The sequence below is a fragment of the Bombina bombina genome, chromosome 5 (assembly GCF_027579735.1).
Source record: "Bombina bombina isolate aBomBom1 chromosome 5, aBomBom1.pri, whole genome shotgun sequence".
NCBI classification, from domain to species: domain Eukaryota; kingdom Metazoa; phylum Chordata; class Amphibia; order Anura; family Bombinatoridae; genus Bombina; species Bombina bombina.
In genome coordinates, this window is record NC_069503.1 from 688,693,179 (window position 1) to 688,711,898 (window position 18,720).

The 18,720-nt window shown below is 35.8% G+C and overlaps 1 protein-coding gene across 1 annotated transcript in view; it reads right to left on the minus strand.

Annotated features, from left to right (window-relative positions):
• The window catches only part of DUSP22 (dual specificity phosphatase 22), a 259,390-nt gene that overhangs the window by 11,594 nt on the left and 229,076 nt on the right, over positions 1 to 18,720 (minus strand). The window contains exons 4-6 of the mRNA XM_053714664.1: positions 17,165 to 17,214; positions 4,341 to 4,415; positions 151 to 322 (exon numbers count right to left, since the gene is read on the minus strand). Coding sequence (XP_053570639.1) covers positions 151 to 322; positions 4,341 to 4,415; positions 17,165 to 17,214 — 297 coding nt within the window. The remainder of the gene's footprint in view (positions 1 to 150; positions 323 to 4,340; positions 4,416 to 17,164; positions 17,215 to 18,720) is intronic.

Below are 18,720 nucleotides of genomic sequence, written 5' to 3' on the forward strand. Positions count from 1 at the left end.
TTTTATTCAATTTGAGAATGGTGTTATTATTAGATTAAATCATGGTTTACATTGTCCAGGATAAAAAAAAAAACCTTCTCTCTACAGCTGAACTAAATGAAGCTACAGAAAGGCCTTACTGTTAATCAACAGTGACTTATTACCACTCACATTTTGGATATCATGTTTTCCAAAGTCTTCAAGCTGCTTCTGGAAGCCCATGTTCGGATTGGCACACGTCCTTGCACCTCTGACAGCAGATAACGCATCATCCCAGCCCAGATTTGTGACAGCCATGACATAGGCTACCACTAAGGTCACACTTCTAGAAACTCCTGCCAAACTGAAAAACACAATTACTGAATATTGGTTAGCGGCCAAAGGTTTGGTACTTTGCAGCATTTTAGTTTTCTTTGTTATGAGTGTAAATAATATATGTTTCAGCAATGTAGTTTAGCAGCATTTCATTCTGTTGTCTGTTGTGGATAACGTTTGAAACGCGTCTTTGTCTTGAAGTTTTAATTTGTATTTAATGTATTTTGTTGCAGTTGCTCATTGCTGAAAAAGATGAGTGCACCAAGTTTACAGGGCACACGTTAAACTGATTCAAAATTTAAAGGGATATTGTATTCAAAATGTTCTTTGTTACATCTAAAATGAATTGTTTAAAAATATATTAGAGTTTTATTTAGTTATTTATTTATTTATTTCAAACTAGTCCTAAAGCCCATGTACACGGCCCCCCGCACGCTCCTGCCCACGCTCTCTGTTGTCTGATCCTCATGGCCTTGACTGATCCTTCCTTACGACCAGATATGTTTGTCTCACGTGCAGTCTCTACTGTGCATGATTGCATCGGACAAACATACCTGGCCTTTTATATTATAGGATAGACATCCAATGCAACATTAAACAACTTTCTGTGGGAACGAGTGTCCACTGCCTATGAACCAGTATGTAACAAATACTAACTGAATAGACATCTACTTAATGCTAGTTTCACTTTAAATTACTTCCTTACCTTTTTCATGCAAAAATATGTTTAAACATGATTAAAGGGACAGACTACAATAGAATATTGTTTTAAAAGATAGATAATCATTGTATTACCCATTCCCCAGTTATGCATAACCAACACAGTTATATTAAAGGGATAGTCTAGTCAAAATGAAACTTTCATGATTCAGATAGAGCATGCAATTTTAAGCAACTTTCTAATTTACTCCTATTATCAATTTTTCTTTGTTCTCTTAGTATCTTTATTTTAATGTAAGCATAGAAGCCGGCCCATTTTCAGTTCAGCACCTGGGTAGCGCTTGCTGATGTTTACTGCACTTTCATGCCATCTATCACAGAAGTAATCCAATGATAAATCAGATGATAAAAAAGTTAATTAATCAATTAATTAAATTAATTAGTCAATCAGCTAAAATAATCTGGTTGGCAATAGCTGGTTCTGGCAAATTAAATGCAATAATCTCCAAAATAAGTAATTTTGCCCATTGCATAATCTATCTGGCTTAATGGATCCATGAAGAACTTTAAGTTGGAAATTGACTTAGGAAGCTTCTGAACTATTGTATAGCAGGAATTTTAATGTATATGTGTTCTGGAAAATGGGCAATCTGGTTATGTCACTAGATGCCAGATACACAAGTCTGCTGCATGAAGCTATATGAAAAAAAAAAAGCTGTAGGTAAAGCACATTAACGCTAAAAAACATAAAGCCCCCAGGCTTTGGGATTTCTAAAAGGTCAGTCTGTTGTAGAGAGCCACTAGGATGAGCAAAGAAAAAAAAAAGTGTACTTTAATTTACTGTAGTTTATTGGTCATATGACATATTGCACAGCTTCCTATATATCTACACTTTCCCTTTAAGAAATATAAGACCACCAAAGCCCTGCAACAGAAAGCCATACAATCTTGTGGACTGCCTTGGCACACTAAACTCCACCCTTAAACTGTTTTTAAAGCCATGCCCCCTTTCCAGTTATGTTAAGATTTAATGCTATACAGAGTCTTCCATAACCACCAAATTCTTCTGCGAAGTGAAGCTTTGTTTTTTTAAAATTTATACCATCTACATACTTTGAACTGCTGTGTTACTAAGTTTACAGTTATCTGGATCATTTGATATTTGCTGTACAGTGAGGATTTAATGCTAATTTAACAACACCATAGTATTTATAACTAGGCACACAAGCTGGTGGCAGATGGGTGGTGGCATATTTTAAGATGCGTGTATGGGCATACATACTGCATCTTGATTCCTGCTGGGGTGCACATCCCTGCATGTTCTTGCTACCACCACCTGGTAAATGCAATTCTGTGCTGGGTAGAGGTAAATAAAATTGCACACAAAGTTGGCATTAGAGGAAATGTGATGTTAGTTACCTTTTCCCAGAACAGGGATGTATTTGGTGTGTGGGTGGAGAGAGCATGTGGCAACCGATTATGGGGTGCACAAAGGATTTATTTGCTCTATAGTAACCAGGAGTGAAATTACTATGTTGTGTCTGAAGACACAGGGTTAAATACAGTCCCCTGAAACATTTCTGGCAGACAGGAGGTTAAATCATTGCTGTCTGTATCTTACTGACAGAAAGATAGTTCCATAATTTTGCTCATTGCCTTACTGGCAGAAAGGAGTTAACATTTGCTCAGTTTTGAGAAGCATATGGGGCAAAAATGATATAATATTTGAAAGTGTGTGTTGGATGGGGAAGGGGGTCACAAAACCTACATGTTACAATTTCTATAATTCACAATGATCAATTCATGAAAGTCAATAATTTAACTATATTAAATAAACCAGCAGTATGCAGCCTCCTTCAAAACATTACCAGAGAAAAAAAAAATGTTCCAGGAAAAATGAAATCAGGAAATTGTATGTATTTCACACACATAAGATATATATATATATATACACACACACACACATATATATAGAAAATATGAGCAACTGGAGAGCACTCGCACAACTAGGTCAGCCTGCCAGGGTGCAGGCAAAAACATGAATAGAAATAGACAAATGGCTTGCTCTCACTGGACTTTTAAAAAACGTTTCTTTATTTTGTGATGTTTCGGGGACCGTATCCCCTTCCTCAGACAAAGAAACACAGTGGAATACATTCATTTATAGAAACAAACAACCAATGAAACCAAAACCCCACCCCCTGAATAAAAAAAAAACACCAAGTGGTAGTCATAGCAACCAGTGAAAACAACATTATACACGACCACATAGCTCACCCAATAAGGCAGCAAGAAACAAAGTGACACTTAACACAAAAAAGAAAAAAATTAGTGTGGACTACAAAAATGAATATATGCACAATCATATATAGGTTAAGGCATGCAAATGTATACATACTAGATTTGAAAGTCAATTCAAGCAGCGTACACTGTGTGAGGATTTAATGTATAGTGTACGCTGCTTGAATTGACTTTCAAAACTAGTATGTATACATTTGCATGCCTTAACCTATATATGATTGTCATATTGTCATGATTGATATGAAATATCACAAATAAAGGCACGTTTTTTAAAAGTCCAGTGAGTGCAACAAGCCATTTGTCTATTTATATATATAGATTTTTTTTTTCAGATCCTCAGAGTTCTTTGCCATGAGGTGCCATGTTGAACTTCCAGTGACCAGTATGAGAGAGTGTGAGAGCAATAACACAAAATTTAACACACCTGCTCCCCATTCACACCTGAGACCTTGTAACACTAACGAGTCACATGACACCGGGGAGGAAAAATGGCTAATTGGGCCCAATTTGGACATTTACACTTAGGGGTGTACTCACTTTTGTTGCCAAAGGTTTATACATTAATGGCTGTGTGAGTTATTTTGAGGGGACAGCAAATTTACACTGTTATACAGGCTGTACACTCTTTACATTGTAGCAAAGTGTCATTTCTTCAGTGTTGTCACATGAAAAGATATAATAAAATATTTACAAAAATGTGAGGGTTGTACTCACTTTTGTGGGATACTGTATATATTCCAACAGACAAATGCACTCACAGGTCTTGTACAAAGAAAACAAAAAATGTATTGGAACATTTTCAGAGATACAATCTCCTTAATCAGCATCTGTTAAATGTTTTGGTTTTCTTTGTACAAGACCTGTGTGTGCATTTGTCTGTTGGAATATTTGATTGCATTTTTGCACCCAGGCAGCTGGCTTCTGGTGGGTTGGTTTGAAGATTGGATTGCAGCTATATATATATATATATATATATATATATATATATATATATATATATATATATATATATATATATATATATATATATATATATACACACACTATAATTTTACTACACTTTTATAGGTAGCCAGCATACATACCAGTGAACAAGACATCCTTCACCTTTAAGGCGGCATTCGTGGATGAATCCTGTACTTTCTTTAAAATGCTGAATTCTGAAAAACAAAAAAGATCATCTATATTTAACAATATCTATATATAACTATATCTCTACACATATATATATAATCGTCACAGGGCAAACATGTTGATGCCTACACTCACATGGAGTTTAATGTATGCAGTGTTACAATGTACTTGTTCTTCTGCTTTTGAAAATAAAAACAAGCTGTTAAGGAATTAAATAAAATAAAATAATAATCTAATGATAAATAATAAAATGGATATAAGCCACTTGCTCTGTTTGCTGGTAGCATAGACATTCTTGGCTATATTCACACCTTTGTATAGTCAATAGCAATTTCATAGTCATATAGTCATTGATACTTCTTATATCATATTTAATGAATTCTCAATAATCAATACATTTTCTAGTTTATACTATACACATTCAAATATCTGGTGCTTTAGTTCTATTTTATGCCACTATTTAAATAAAAATCCTAATACTGCTAACTATATATAACTCGCTTCAGGAGACTGAGCCCCATGTATAGATGGATTTGTAAACAAACTTGGAATCATGTGTAGTCGGGGAACAGCATGGTTCATTAATAGCATGGTCTTTGGTCAGTAAGATATAATTTCAAAGGATAATTACACTCAATAGAAACCATCAGACAAATCCTGAACATGTTTATACATGACTCATAGCATTTCTATAATGCTATGTAACACAAGGTAAAATAACGGGAGGAACAAAATATATCATTAAAGAAAAACATAATTTATGTAAGAACTTACCTGATAAATTCATTTCTTTCATATTAGCAAGAGTCCATGAGCTAGTGACGTATGGGATATACATTCCTACCAGGAGGGGCAAAGTTTCCCAAACCTCAAAATGCCTACAAATACACCCCTCACCACACCCACAAATCAGTTTAACGAATAGCCAAGAAGTGGGGTTATAAGAAAAAAGTGCGAAAGAATATAAAATAAGGAATTGGAATAATTGTGCTTTATATAAAAAAATCATAACCACCACAAAAAAGGGCGGGCCTCATGGACTCTTGCTAATATGAAAGAAATGAATTTATCAGGTAAGTTCTTACATAAATTATGTTTTCTTTCATGTAATTAGCAAGAGTCCATGAGCTAGTGACGTATGGGATAATGACTACCCAAGATGTGGATCTTTCCATGCAAGAGTCACTAGGGAGGGATAAAATAAAGACAGCCAATTCCTGCTGAAAATAATCCACACCCAAAATAAAGTTTAATGAAAAACATAAACAGAAGATTCAAACTGAAACTGCTGCCTGAAGTACTTTTCTACCAAAAACTGCTTCAGAAGAAGAAAATACATCAAAATGGTAGAATTTAGTAAAAGTATGCAAAGAGGACCAAGTTGCTGCTTTGCAAATCTGATCAACCGAAGCTTCATTCTTAAACGCCCAGGAAGTAGAAACTGACCTAGTAGAATGAGCTGTAATCCTTTGAGGCGGAGTTTTACCCGACTCGACATAGGCATGATGAATTAAAGATTTCAACCAAGATACCAAAGAAACGGCAGAAGCTTTCTGGCCTTTTCTAGAACCGGAAAAGATAACAAATAGACTAGAAGTCTTTCGGAAAGACTTAGTAGCTTCAACATAATATTTCAAAGCTCTAACAACATCCAAAGAATGCAACGATTTCTCCTTAGAATTCTTAGGATTAGGACATAATGAGGGAACCACAATTTCTCTACTAATGTTGTTGGAATTCACAACCTTAGGTAAAAATTCAAAAGAAGTTCGCAACACCGCCTTATCCTGATGAAAAATCAGAAAAGGAGACTCACAAGAAAGAGCAGATAATTCAGAGACTCTTCTGGCAGAAGAGATCGCCAAAAGGAACAAAACTTTCCAAGAAAGTAATTTAATGTCCAATGAATGCATGGGTTCAAAAGGAGGAGCTTGAAGAGCCCCCAGAACCAAATTCAAACTCCAAGGAGGAGAAATTGACTTAATGACAGGTTTTATACTAACCAAAGCTTGTACAAAACAATGAATATCAGGAAGATTAGCAATCTTTCTGTGAAAAAGAACAGAAAGAGCAGAGATTTGTCCTTTCAAAGAACTTGCGGATAAACCTCTATCTAAACCATCCTGAAGAAACTGTAAAATTCTCGGAATTCTAAAAGAATGCCAAAAAAAATGATGAGAAAGACACCAAGAAATATAAGTCTTCCAGACTCTATAATATATCTCTCTAGATACAGATTTACGAGCCTGTAACATAGTATTAATCACAGAGTCAGAGAAACCTCTTTGACCAAGAATCAAGCGTTCAATCTCCATACCTTTAAATTTAAGGATTTGAGATCCTGATGGAAAAAAGGACCTTGCGACAGAAGGTCTGGTCTTAGCGGAAGAGTCCACGGATGGCAAGAGGCCATCCGGACAAGATCCGCATACCAAAACCTGTGAGGCCATGCCGGAGCTACCAGCAGAACAAACGAGCATTCCTTCAGAATCTTGGAGATTACTCTTGGAAGAAGAACTAGAGGCGGAAAGATATAGGCAGGATGATACTTCGAAGGAAGTGATAATGCATCCACTGCTTCCGCCTGAGGATCCCGGGATCTGGACAGATACCTGGGAAGTTTCTTGTTTAGATGAGACGCCATCAGATCTATTTCTGGAAGATCCCACATTTGAACAATCTGAAGAAATACCTCTGGGTGAAGAGACCATTCGCCCGGATGCAACGTTTGGCGACTGAGATAATCCGCTTCCCAATTGTCTATACCTGGGATATGAACCGCAGAGATTAGACAGGAGCTGGATTCCGCCCAAACCAGAATTCGAGATACTTCTTTCATAGCCAGAGGACTGTGAGTCCCTCCTTGATGATTGATGTATGCCACAGTTGTGACATTGTCTGTCTGAAAACAAATTAACGATTCTCTCTTCAGAAGAGGCCAAGACTGAAGAGCTCTGAAAATTGCACGGAGTTCCAAAATATTGATCGGTAATCTCACCTCCTGAGATTCCCAAACTCCTTGTGCCGTCAGAGATCCCCACACAGCTCCCCAACCTGTAAGACTTGCATCTGTTGAAATTACAGTCCAGGTCGGAAGAACAAAAGAAGCCCCCTGAATTAAACGATGGTGATCTGTCCACCACGTTAGAGAGTGTCGTACAATCGGTTTTAAAGATATTAATTGAGATATCTTTGTGTAATCCCTGCACCATTGATTCAGCATACAGAGCTGAAGAGGTCGCATGTGAAAACGAGCAAAGGGGATCGCGTCCGATGCAGCAATCATAAGACCTAGAATTTCCATGCATAAGGCTACCGAAGGGAATGATTGTGACTGAAGGTTTCGACAAGCTGAAATCAATTTTAGACGTCTCTTGTCTGTCAAAGACAGAGTCATGGACACTGAATCTATCTGGAAACCCAGAAAGGTTACCCTTGTCTGAGGAGTCAATGAACTTTTTAGTGAATTGATCCTCCAACCATGATCTTGAAGAAACAACACAAGTCGATTCGTATGAGATTCTGCTAAATGTAAAGACTGAGCAAGTACCAAGATATCGTCCAAATAAGGAAAACCACAATACCCTGTTCTCTGATTACAGACAGAAGGGCACCGAGAACCTTTGTAAAAATTCTTGGAGCTGTAGCTAGGCCAAACGGCAGAGCCACAAACTGGTAATGCTTGTCCAGAAAAGAGAATCTGAGGAACTGATAATGATCTGGATGAATCGGAATATGCAGATATGCATCCTGTAAATCTATTGTGGACATATAATGCCCTTGTTGAACAAAAGGCAAGATAGTCCTTACAGTTACCATTTTGAACGTTGGTATCCTTACATAACGATTCAATATTTTTAGATCCAGAACTGGTCTGAAGGAATTCTCCTTCTTTGGTACAATGAAGAGATTCGAATAAAACCCCAGCCCCTGTTCCAGAACTGGAACTGGCATAATTACTCCAGCCAACTCTAGATCTGAAACACATTTCAGAAATGCTTGAGCTTTCACTGGATTTACTGGGACACGGGAAAGAAAAAATCTCTTTGCAGGAGGTCTTATCTTGAAACCAATTCTGTACCCTTCTGAAACAATGTTCTGAATCCAAAGATTGTGAACAGATTTGATCCAAATTTCTTTGAAAAAACGTAACCTGCCCCCTACCAGCTGAGCTGGAATGAGGGCCGCACCTTCATGTGGACTTAGAAGCTGGCTTTGCTTTTCTAGAAGGCTTGGATTTATTCCAGACTGGAGATGGTTTCCAAACTGAAACTGCTCCTGAGGATGAAGGATCAGGCTTTTGTTCTTTGTTGAAACGAAAGGAACGAAAACGATTATTAGCCCTGTTTTTACCCTTAGATTTTTTATCCTGTGGTAAAAAAGTTCCTTTCCCACCAGTAACAGTTGAGATAATAGAATCCAACTGAGAACCAAATAATTTGTTACCCTGGAAAGAAATGGAAAGTAGAGTCGATTTAGAAGACATATCAGCATTCCAAGTTTTAAGCCATAAAGCTCTTCTAGCTAAAATAGCTAGAGACATAAACCTGACATCAACTCTGATAATATCAAAAATGGCATCACAGATAAAATTATTAGCATGTTGAAGAAGAATAACAATATTATGAGAATCATGATCTGTTACTTGTTGCGCTAAAGTTTCCAACCAAAAAGTTGAAGCTGCAGCAACATCAGCCAATGATATAGCAGGTCTAAGAAGATTACCTGAACACAGATAAGCTTTACTTAGAAAGGATTCAATTTTCCTATCTAAAGGATCCTTAAAGGAAGTACCATCTGACGTAGGAATAGTAGTACGTTTAGCAAGGGTAGAAATAGCCCCATCAACTTTAGGGATTTTGTCCCAAAATTCTAATCTGTCAGACGGCACAGGATATAATTGCTTAAAACGTTTAGAAGGAGTAAATGAATTACCCAAATTATTCCATTCTCTGGAAATTACTTCAGAAATAGCACCAGGAACAGGAAAAACTTCTGGAATAACCACAGGAGATCCTCAATTTCTAAAGCAATTAGTACTTCTTTAAGTAAAGAACGAATAAATTCCATTTTAAATAAATATGAAGATTTATCAGCATCAACCTCTGAGACAGAATCCTCTGAACCAGAAGAGTCATTAGAATCAGAATGATGATGTTCATTTAAAAATTCATCTGTATAAAGAGAAGTTTTAAAAGATTTTTTATGTTTACTAGAAGGAGGAATAACAGACATAGCCTTCTTGATGGATTCAGAAACAAAATCTCTTATGTTATCAGGAACATTCTGAACATTAGATGTTGATGGAACTGCAACAGGTAATGGTACATTACTAAAGGAAATATTATCTGCATTAACAAGTTTGTCATGACAATTAATACAAACAACAGCTGGAGGAACAGCTACCAAAAGTTTACAGCAGATACACTTAGCTTTGGTAGTTCCAGCACCAGACAGCGATTTTCCTGAAGTATCTTCTGACTCAGATGCAACGTGAGACATCTTGCAATATGTAAGAGAAAAAACAACATATAAAGCAAAATTGATCAAATTCCTTAAATGACAGTTTCAGGAATGGGAAAAAATGCCAAGGAACAAGCTTCTAGCAACCAGAAGCAAAGAAAAATGAGACTTAAATAATGTGGAGACAAAAGCGACGCCCATATTTTTTTAGCGCCAAATAAGACGCCCACATTATTTGGCGCCTAAATGCTTTTGGCACCAAAAATGACGCCACGTCCGGAACGCCAACATTTTTGGCGCAAAAGAACGTCAAAAATGACGCAACTTCCGGTGACACATATGACGCCGGAAACAGAAAAGATTTTTTGCGCCAAAAAAGTCTGCGCCAAGAATGACGCAATAAAATGAAGCATTTTCAGCCCCCGCGAGCCTAACAGCCCACAGGGAAAAAAGTCAAATTTTTAAGGTAAGAAAAATAATTGATTCAAGTGCATTATCCCAAATATGAAACTGACTGTCTGAAAATAAGGAATGTTGAACATCCTGAGTCAAGGCAAATAAATGTTTGAATACATATATTTAGAACTTTATTAAAAAAGTGCCCAACCATAGCTTAGAATGTCACAGAAAATAAGACTTACTTACCCCAGGACACTCATCTACATGTTTGTAGAAAGCCAAACCAGTACTGAAACGAAAATCAGCAGAGGTAATGGTATATATATAAGAGTATATCGTCAATCTGAAAAGGGAGGTAAGAGATGAATCTCTACGACTGATAACAGAGAACCTATGAAATAGACCCCGTAGAAGGAGATCACTGCATTCAAAATAGGCAATACTCTCCTCACATCCCTCTGACATTCACTGCACGCTGAGAGGAAAACCGGGCTCCAACCTGCTGCGGAGCGCATATCAACGTAGAATCTAGCACAAACTTACTTCACCACCTCCATAGGAGGCAAAGTTTGTAAAACTGATTTGTGGGTGTGGTGAGGGGTGTATTTGTAGGCATTTTGAGGTTTGGGAAACTTTGCCCCTCCTGCTAGGAATGTATATCCCATACGTCACTAGCTCATGGACTCTTGCTAATTACATGAAATAAATGTACCATATCTTGGCTTATGTCCTTACGTAGTACTAAATAATGGGGCTGTACCTTTTAGATAGGGCTGTAGAGAAAACCTAGTCTTATATTTTTGTGTATACAACAATTTTAACTATATTCATTATCTTTACACCATAGATATAAATATGTCATGAGAGAGAACCAAAAAAATGCTACATATTTGATTGAAATAGGTAAAAAGTTGTAACGACAAATGCTTCAGAAAGCCTGAAACAAAAACAAAAACAAAAAAAAAAAACATACGAGACTGGCTAAAGAACTAGCTTATCCCAATAGAAAACCAGAAAAATTAAAAGTTATTGGAACATACAAATGTAGAAGTGCTAGAGCGTTGTAATGTTGCACTACTGCTTGCATATAACTAGAGGTTGCTCACAATCTTGAGGTGGCTTTCTTTAGATAATGATTTCTGAACCTCAGTGAGTATTGCCAGTGTGTTTATCCAGTGATCACAATCCTTAAATGCTTCTCCATAGAGCTGAAGCTCGAAATCTTTTAACTCCCAAAAACAACACAAAGGACTTTATGTACAAAGCAGCATATGATGGTTTTGATGCCTTGCAGAGCTATCTGAGCAGCAGTAGTCATTTGACCGTTGCTTATTACGCTTCTCCCACCTCAAAGGGACATTTCTCAACAATAATATAAAAAGTGCTGCAGATAAACAATAAAAATAGCTGATTGTGATTGTTTCATGTAATTAAAGGGCTGATTTGCAGCTGTTAACATGCCAATAATGGTTAAGCAATAGATTATGATCAATCCCTATGTGATTAACCCCTGCAAAGAGGTCATATTTAAAGTCACCTCCAGAGCAGCAGTGAGACAATAACAAGAGGCATATGTGTGTAGCCACCAATTGTGGTGACATATTCACATAGCTGGCATATTCACATAGCTGGTTTTAAAATCCCTTCCCCCTAGATACACCTTTCTCTGTCTGAGCTAGGTGTTAAAAGACACTTCCATTAACCTTGACTGGCATGTGATAGGCCAAACCCTTTTGAATTAAGAATAAAATTGGGAAACACTTTCTCTCTCTACTTATCTTGTTCCTGCTGAAAAGATGGCTGATGTTGGACACATTGGAGAATTTGGCTAAGTATATTCCTTGGATAAATTCTGTGATTAGTTTATTTAATTAGCAGTGTTGCACAAATTAAGGTTGTTGCCCTGTAATAATTATTTGGACTGTTTTGCTGTAAAATATATGTGTGTGTATATATATATATATATATATATATACACATATATATATACACAGTATATCTGTAAATATAGTCCTCTTATTACAATATATATTGATTCCTAATAAATTATTTTGAAACAATGGAGACCCTTTTACAGTGTTTATTTCGCGTAACTTAATTGTAATGGTTTAGAGGGTTTTTACATAGAATTATATATTTAGTGGTTTAAATTTAAAAATCTAGATACACATTTTTACCACCACACCAATAATCAGCTAACTCAACCCTAACTCAACCAGTAGTACATTTCTGATCATGAGCCTACCTAGGTATGCTCTTCAACAAAGAATCTAAATGACAGGAACAAGATACTCAAACGAGAGGAACAAAAATAATGAGGAAGGTCAACTAGGATGGACATTTTTAAAACTAATGGATGTGTTATTCACATGTTCCTCCAATGAGGATGCAGAGTTAGTGAAGTAACTAATAGTAAGTATTAAATAAAATTACTGTAATCATAAGTCTATAAAAACAAATTTTTGGGCAAAAAGCTCACATGGCAGGAATACATTTATAAATAATTCATTCTTAAATTACCACTAAGCACAGTAGAATGCCATAATCAGTAAATACATACTAAAGACAATGCAAAAGCACTTAGTTTAAACTTCAAATGAGTAGTAGATTTCTTACTGACACATTTTAAAGTTAGTTCTATTTTCCTTCCACTGCATCATGTGACAACCATCAGCCAATCACAAAATGCATATGGAAGTGAATTGGAAAATTGTTTAAAATTGCATGCACTATCTGAATCATGAAAGTTTATTTCTGATTTTAGCATCCCTTTAATAATGACTAAAAAAACTAAACATAGATGTGTTTGCATTCAGTTTCATAGAAAAAATACAGAAATTCACTAAATCCCTGGCATATGGCAATTAGGAACATGTCACATCTATTTCTGCTTGTTTCGATGTCTAATAACTTTCTTCTTTCATTGTTACTTCAGTTTCATTTAACCATAGTTCAGTTTGTCGATTATGGATTTCAGTTTTACCCACACAATCAAATCAATAAACATTCATATTCTCCTACTGCTGATATGAAAGAGAAAAAACAAAACAATTACAGATATACAAGTAAAACATGTAGTGTAACATTTACAAACAAAAACAATTAGAGGTCAGCTTTAGTGACAGTAAGTTCTAGCTATCCTCATAATGCTACTGAAACATGAGAGAGAATATTTCATGATTTTGTCCTTTCATTTTCTTACTATCTCAGGTCTAAAAAAGAAGATTCACAAGAAAGATCCTGTCTCAATGTCAGTTTGCCTAAACCTAACATACATCAAGCATTTTAATTCATGGTTAAGGAGCAGCGGCTGAGGTCATGACTTGTATATAGTTATACAGTAGATTCTCTCTCACTACTATGCAGGGCCGGTTCTAGGATTTTTGGCTACACAGGCAAACACACATTTTGTCGCCCCCCCCCCCCCATTTTTTTTTTTTATATATATTTCATTACTGTTCTAGTAATTTGTAATAGCTATAATTGTTAATTTCTGCATGACAATGTCCTAAAGTGGTGGCTCTGCACAAGATACCAGTTAACAAAATGTACCTACACACACACATACATACATACTCATACACATAGATATTTTCACACATACACATTTACACACATACAGACACACTCATGCAGACAAATTTACACACACACATTTATACATACATGCACACATATTTAAACCTTTATTTATACACACATATTATTATACACATTTACACCAAAACAATACATATTTACACATATTTATGCACACATATTTACACACACAACCACATACACATTTATACACATATACATACACGCACATATATATATATATATATATATATATATATATATATATATATATATATACACACACGCAAGCATACACAATGACACAGACACAAACAGACATATAATCAAACACACATACACATTCACAGAAACACACAAATACACACACAAACATATTCTGCCATAAACAATGTCCAACAATGTACTACAGTTGTTACAGATGTTCCTATAGGTGTAGCCTCTTAATCTCTATACCACTGGCTTGCATAGCTCTATAAAGACTCAGACTAATCATTGTTTATTAATAAGAATTCCTGGATGGCTCTTGGCTGTATTATTATTTAATTCTAAACCCACAAAACTAATGCTATATAACAGTCAGTGTCACAGACCAGTGAGACCACAGTTTCCTTTTTATATATATTTGTTCATATAAATCTAATGGCACCATTTTTTTTCTTTCAACAGCACTAGCACACAGCACTACACATGGTGCCATTAGATTTATATGGAAAAAAATAAATATATAAAAAAAGGAAACTGTGGTCTCACTAGTCTGTGACACTTATATAGCATTAGCTTTGTGGGTTTAGAATTAAATAATAATACAGCCAGGAGTCATCCAGGAATTCTTATACATAAATGAAGATTAGTCTGAGTCCTATAGAACTAGGCACTGTTGCACACTTGCACAGTCAGAGTCAGACATGATCTGTTCAATACTTCAGACAGTGTCTACTCTGAAATAATACAGCCAGGACACAGGAGCCAACCAGGAATTCTTATAAATAAATCATAGGATTTTTTCTACCTTAATTCCGATTGGCTGATAGAATTCTATCAGCCAATCGGAATCTAAGGGACGCCATCTTGGATGACGTCACTTAAAGGAACCTTCATTCGTTGGGTAGTCATTGGAAGAAGAGGATGCTCCGCGTCGGAGGTCTTGAAGATGGACCCGCTCCCCGCCGGAAGGATGAAGATAGAAGATGCCGTCTGGATGAAGACTTCTGCCAGTCTGGAGGACCACTTCTGCCGGCTTAGATGAAGACATCTTGTTGCTTGGATGAAGACTTCTCCCGGAAAGTGAATCTTCGGGGGTTAGTGTTAGGATTTTTTTAAGGGTGTATTGGGTGGGTTTATTTTTTAAGTTAGGGCTTTGGGCCTGCAAAAGAGCTAAATGCCCTTTTAAGGGCAATGTCCATCCAAATGTCCTTTTCAGGGCAATGGGGAGCTTAGTTTTTTTTAGTTAGTATTTTATTTGGGGGGTTGGTTGTGTGGGTGCTGGGTTTTACTGTTGGGGGGGTTGTTTGTATTTTTTTTTACAGGTAAAAGAGCTAATTACTTTGGGGCAATGCCCCGCAAAAGTCCCTTTTAAGGGCTATTGAAAGGTTTAGTTTAGGCTAGGGTTTTTTTTTAGGGGGGGGGGGCTTTTTTTATTTTGATAGGGCTATTAGATTAGGAGTAATTAGTTTAAAGATCTGTAATTAGTTTTTTTATTTTCTGTAATTTAGTGTTTTTTTTGTAATTTAGCTAATTTAATTTAATTTATTTAATTGTATTTAATGTAGGGAATTTATTTAATTATAGTGTAGTGTTAGGTGTTAGTGTAACTTAGGTTCGGTTTTATTTTACAGGTAAATTTGTATTTATTTTAGCTAGGTAGTTATTAAATAGTTAATAACTATTTAATAACTAGTCTACCTAGTTAAAATAAATACAAACTTGCCTGCAAAATAAAAATAAACCCTAAACTAGCTACACTGTAACTATTGGTTATATTGTAGCTAGTTTAGGGTTTATTTTATAGGTAAGTATTTAGTTTTAAATAGGAATAATGTAGTTAATGATAGTAATTTTATTTAGATTTATTTAAATTATATTTAAGTTAGGGGGTGTTAGGGTTTGGGTTAGACTTAGATTTAGGGTTTAATACATTTAATATAGTGGCGGCGACGTTGGGTACGGCAGATTAGGGGTTAATAAGTATAATGTAGGTGGCAGCGATGTTAGGAGCGGCAGATTAGGGGTTAATATTATTAAACTAGTGTTTGCGAGGCAGGAGTGCGGTGGTTTAGGGGTTAATATGTTTTTTCTAGTGGCGACGATACCCGGAGCGGCAGATTAGGGGTTAAAAATGTTATTATAGTGTTTGCGATGCGGGAGGACCTCGGTTTAGGGGTTAATAGGTAGTTTATGGGTGTTAGTGTACTTTTTAGCACTTTAGTTATGAGTTTTATGCTACAGCATTGTAGTGTATAACTCATAACTACTGACTTTAGAATGCGTTACGGATCTTGGAGGTAGAGGGTGTACCTCTCACTTTTTGGCCTCCCAGGACAGACTCGTAATACCGGCGCTATGGAAGTCCCATAGAAAGGGTTTACAAAGTTTATGTAAGTCGTTTTGTGGTAAGGCCAAACAAGTATGCGGTGCCCCTAAACCTGAAAGACTCGTAATAGCAGCGGTAGGGAAAAAGGAGCGTTAGGACCTGTTAACGCTGCTTTTTTACCTCACCTTAACGCACAATTCGTAATCTAGCCGTTAACTTGCTCAAGCAGGAGCCCCAAAACGTTGCTCTTCAAATAAAGGTTAGCTTTTCTATATGAGTGCCACCTTCATGTGCTTTTTTTGAAGTTTATACTTTGGGCTTTTTTGAGGGGAGCCTGGAAGGTGTTGCACCCTGATACAAACTGATATTCTGCTTTAATTAAGGTGATGTGCAGATCCTATGCATTTTGGACAACGACCTTTCTCTAGAACACAATTTAAAAAGATTGCATGCCCCTAATGCAACCCCAGGCATTTATGTTAGACTAAGAATTCAGTTTAAACCTCTGATTCTAGCAACCAAATTGTTCTAAAACTTTGCTATTTTAACAAACGTACCAAAATAAATGCTGAGTCATTTTAAGATTTTTTTTCTCAAGGTGTCATGCTAGAAACAGTTATGTAAATCTATTTGAAAACCCTAATAAGCTATACACATAAATTAGTTTGGCTACATTCTGGGGTCTATAAACACTTAAATTCATGTATGTTGTGCACAAAGTTTAATAAAAACAAAATTAAATATTTTTAAGAAAAATTACTTAAATTGCCAAAATATATTCTAAAAGAAGTGGTTACTTACAAATTTTGATTTGGTGAATCAGACGCAGGAATGCAGAGATATTTCATGCCCTGTACAGATATACAAAAAATATCAACATATTAATAGGAATATCATTCAAGAGTCGTAAAAATCTGATATAGCTACAATGATTGCTAGTATATTTATTTATGACAAATAGATACAGATTTACATAACACGTTGTTTTAACATACAGTTGCTAGGTTACAAACAAATCTAGAGCTAAACCCCGCAAAACAATCAATGGAATGCTAACCAGATTACTTTGACCCCATCTTAAATTACAAACGCTAGGATTTACTATTGAAACAAATAAAGGGCACTTTCATTCATTCATGAAGTATAAGATACTTCATGTAGAAAGCTCCTTTATTTGATCAATCGATCGCTGCTCTTAGCTCCTACAGCAACCCACAGCTAAAAGATTTTTTGGCTAAGAGGTGACGTTTTCACCTCTTAGCCAATAGGCGTGCGGTAAATCAGGCTTGGCGGCCATGGATTTACAGCACGGCTATTTGCTAAGAGGTGAAAACGTCACCTCAGCCAATTTTTTTTTTTAGCCGTGCGCTGCTATAGGAGCTAAGAGCGGCGATCGGTTGAATCAAATAAAGGAGCTTTCTACATGAAGTATCTTATACTTCATGAATGAATGAAAGTGCCCTTTATTTGTTTCAATAGTAAATCCTAGCGTTTATAAAACGCTAGTAATTACTTTCACTTTAACTACCTCTAAATAAATAGTCTATAATAATAATAATAATAATAATAATGTTCCTTGCTGCAATTACACAGTCTTACAGCCTGTCTTACATACACTACACACCTATAACAAGTAATCATGGTTATTATACAATGCATTACAGTCTATAAAAAGTAATTCCCATCTTAAATAAATAAAAAAAAAAATTCATGCAGGTTGAGGTATGTCCATAACTGCACAGTTGGGTCATGTGACTACTGTTGCTGATTGGGTCACGGCTGTGTCTGTTCTGGACCTGCAGTTTTCTGCAGGTCCTGAGCTGTGGAGGTTAAACACATAGTATTGCAGGATTGCTTCTGCAAAAATTCTAATGAATCAGTGTGTATTTTTGGCAATATAATGCCCCTTTTGTAAGCAAAATCTACTATATATTGTTGTTTCCACTCAAAATCCAATAAGAAGCTGTACTAATAAAGTAATTTCCTTTATGAAATAGAATTAAAATAATCATAACTTCACAATTATTAAAAGCAAACAATGATGTACTATCCCAATAACAATATAAAACCATTCTAAACAATTTGCAACATAATTAGGAACAATGAAAGTCAATTCCATAATACTATTCTGTAATGATAATCTAACCAATCAAATATTACATGTAAAAACTATGCTATCAAATGTAACTGCTTTAAACTATTGCCATCAATGCTTACTGTATTAAATTACATAATACCAAATTATATGATAACAAAACGCTCCTACAAACGATTAAATGGACATAATAGTATACTACAGCATTTTATAGTTGTACTATTGAATGCCTCTAGAAATAAGTTTAACCCACCCTTAAAAT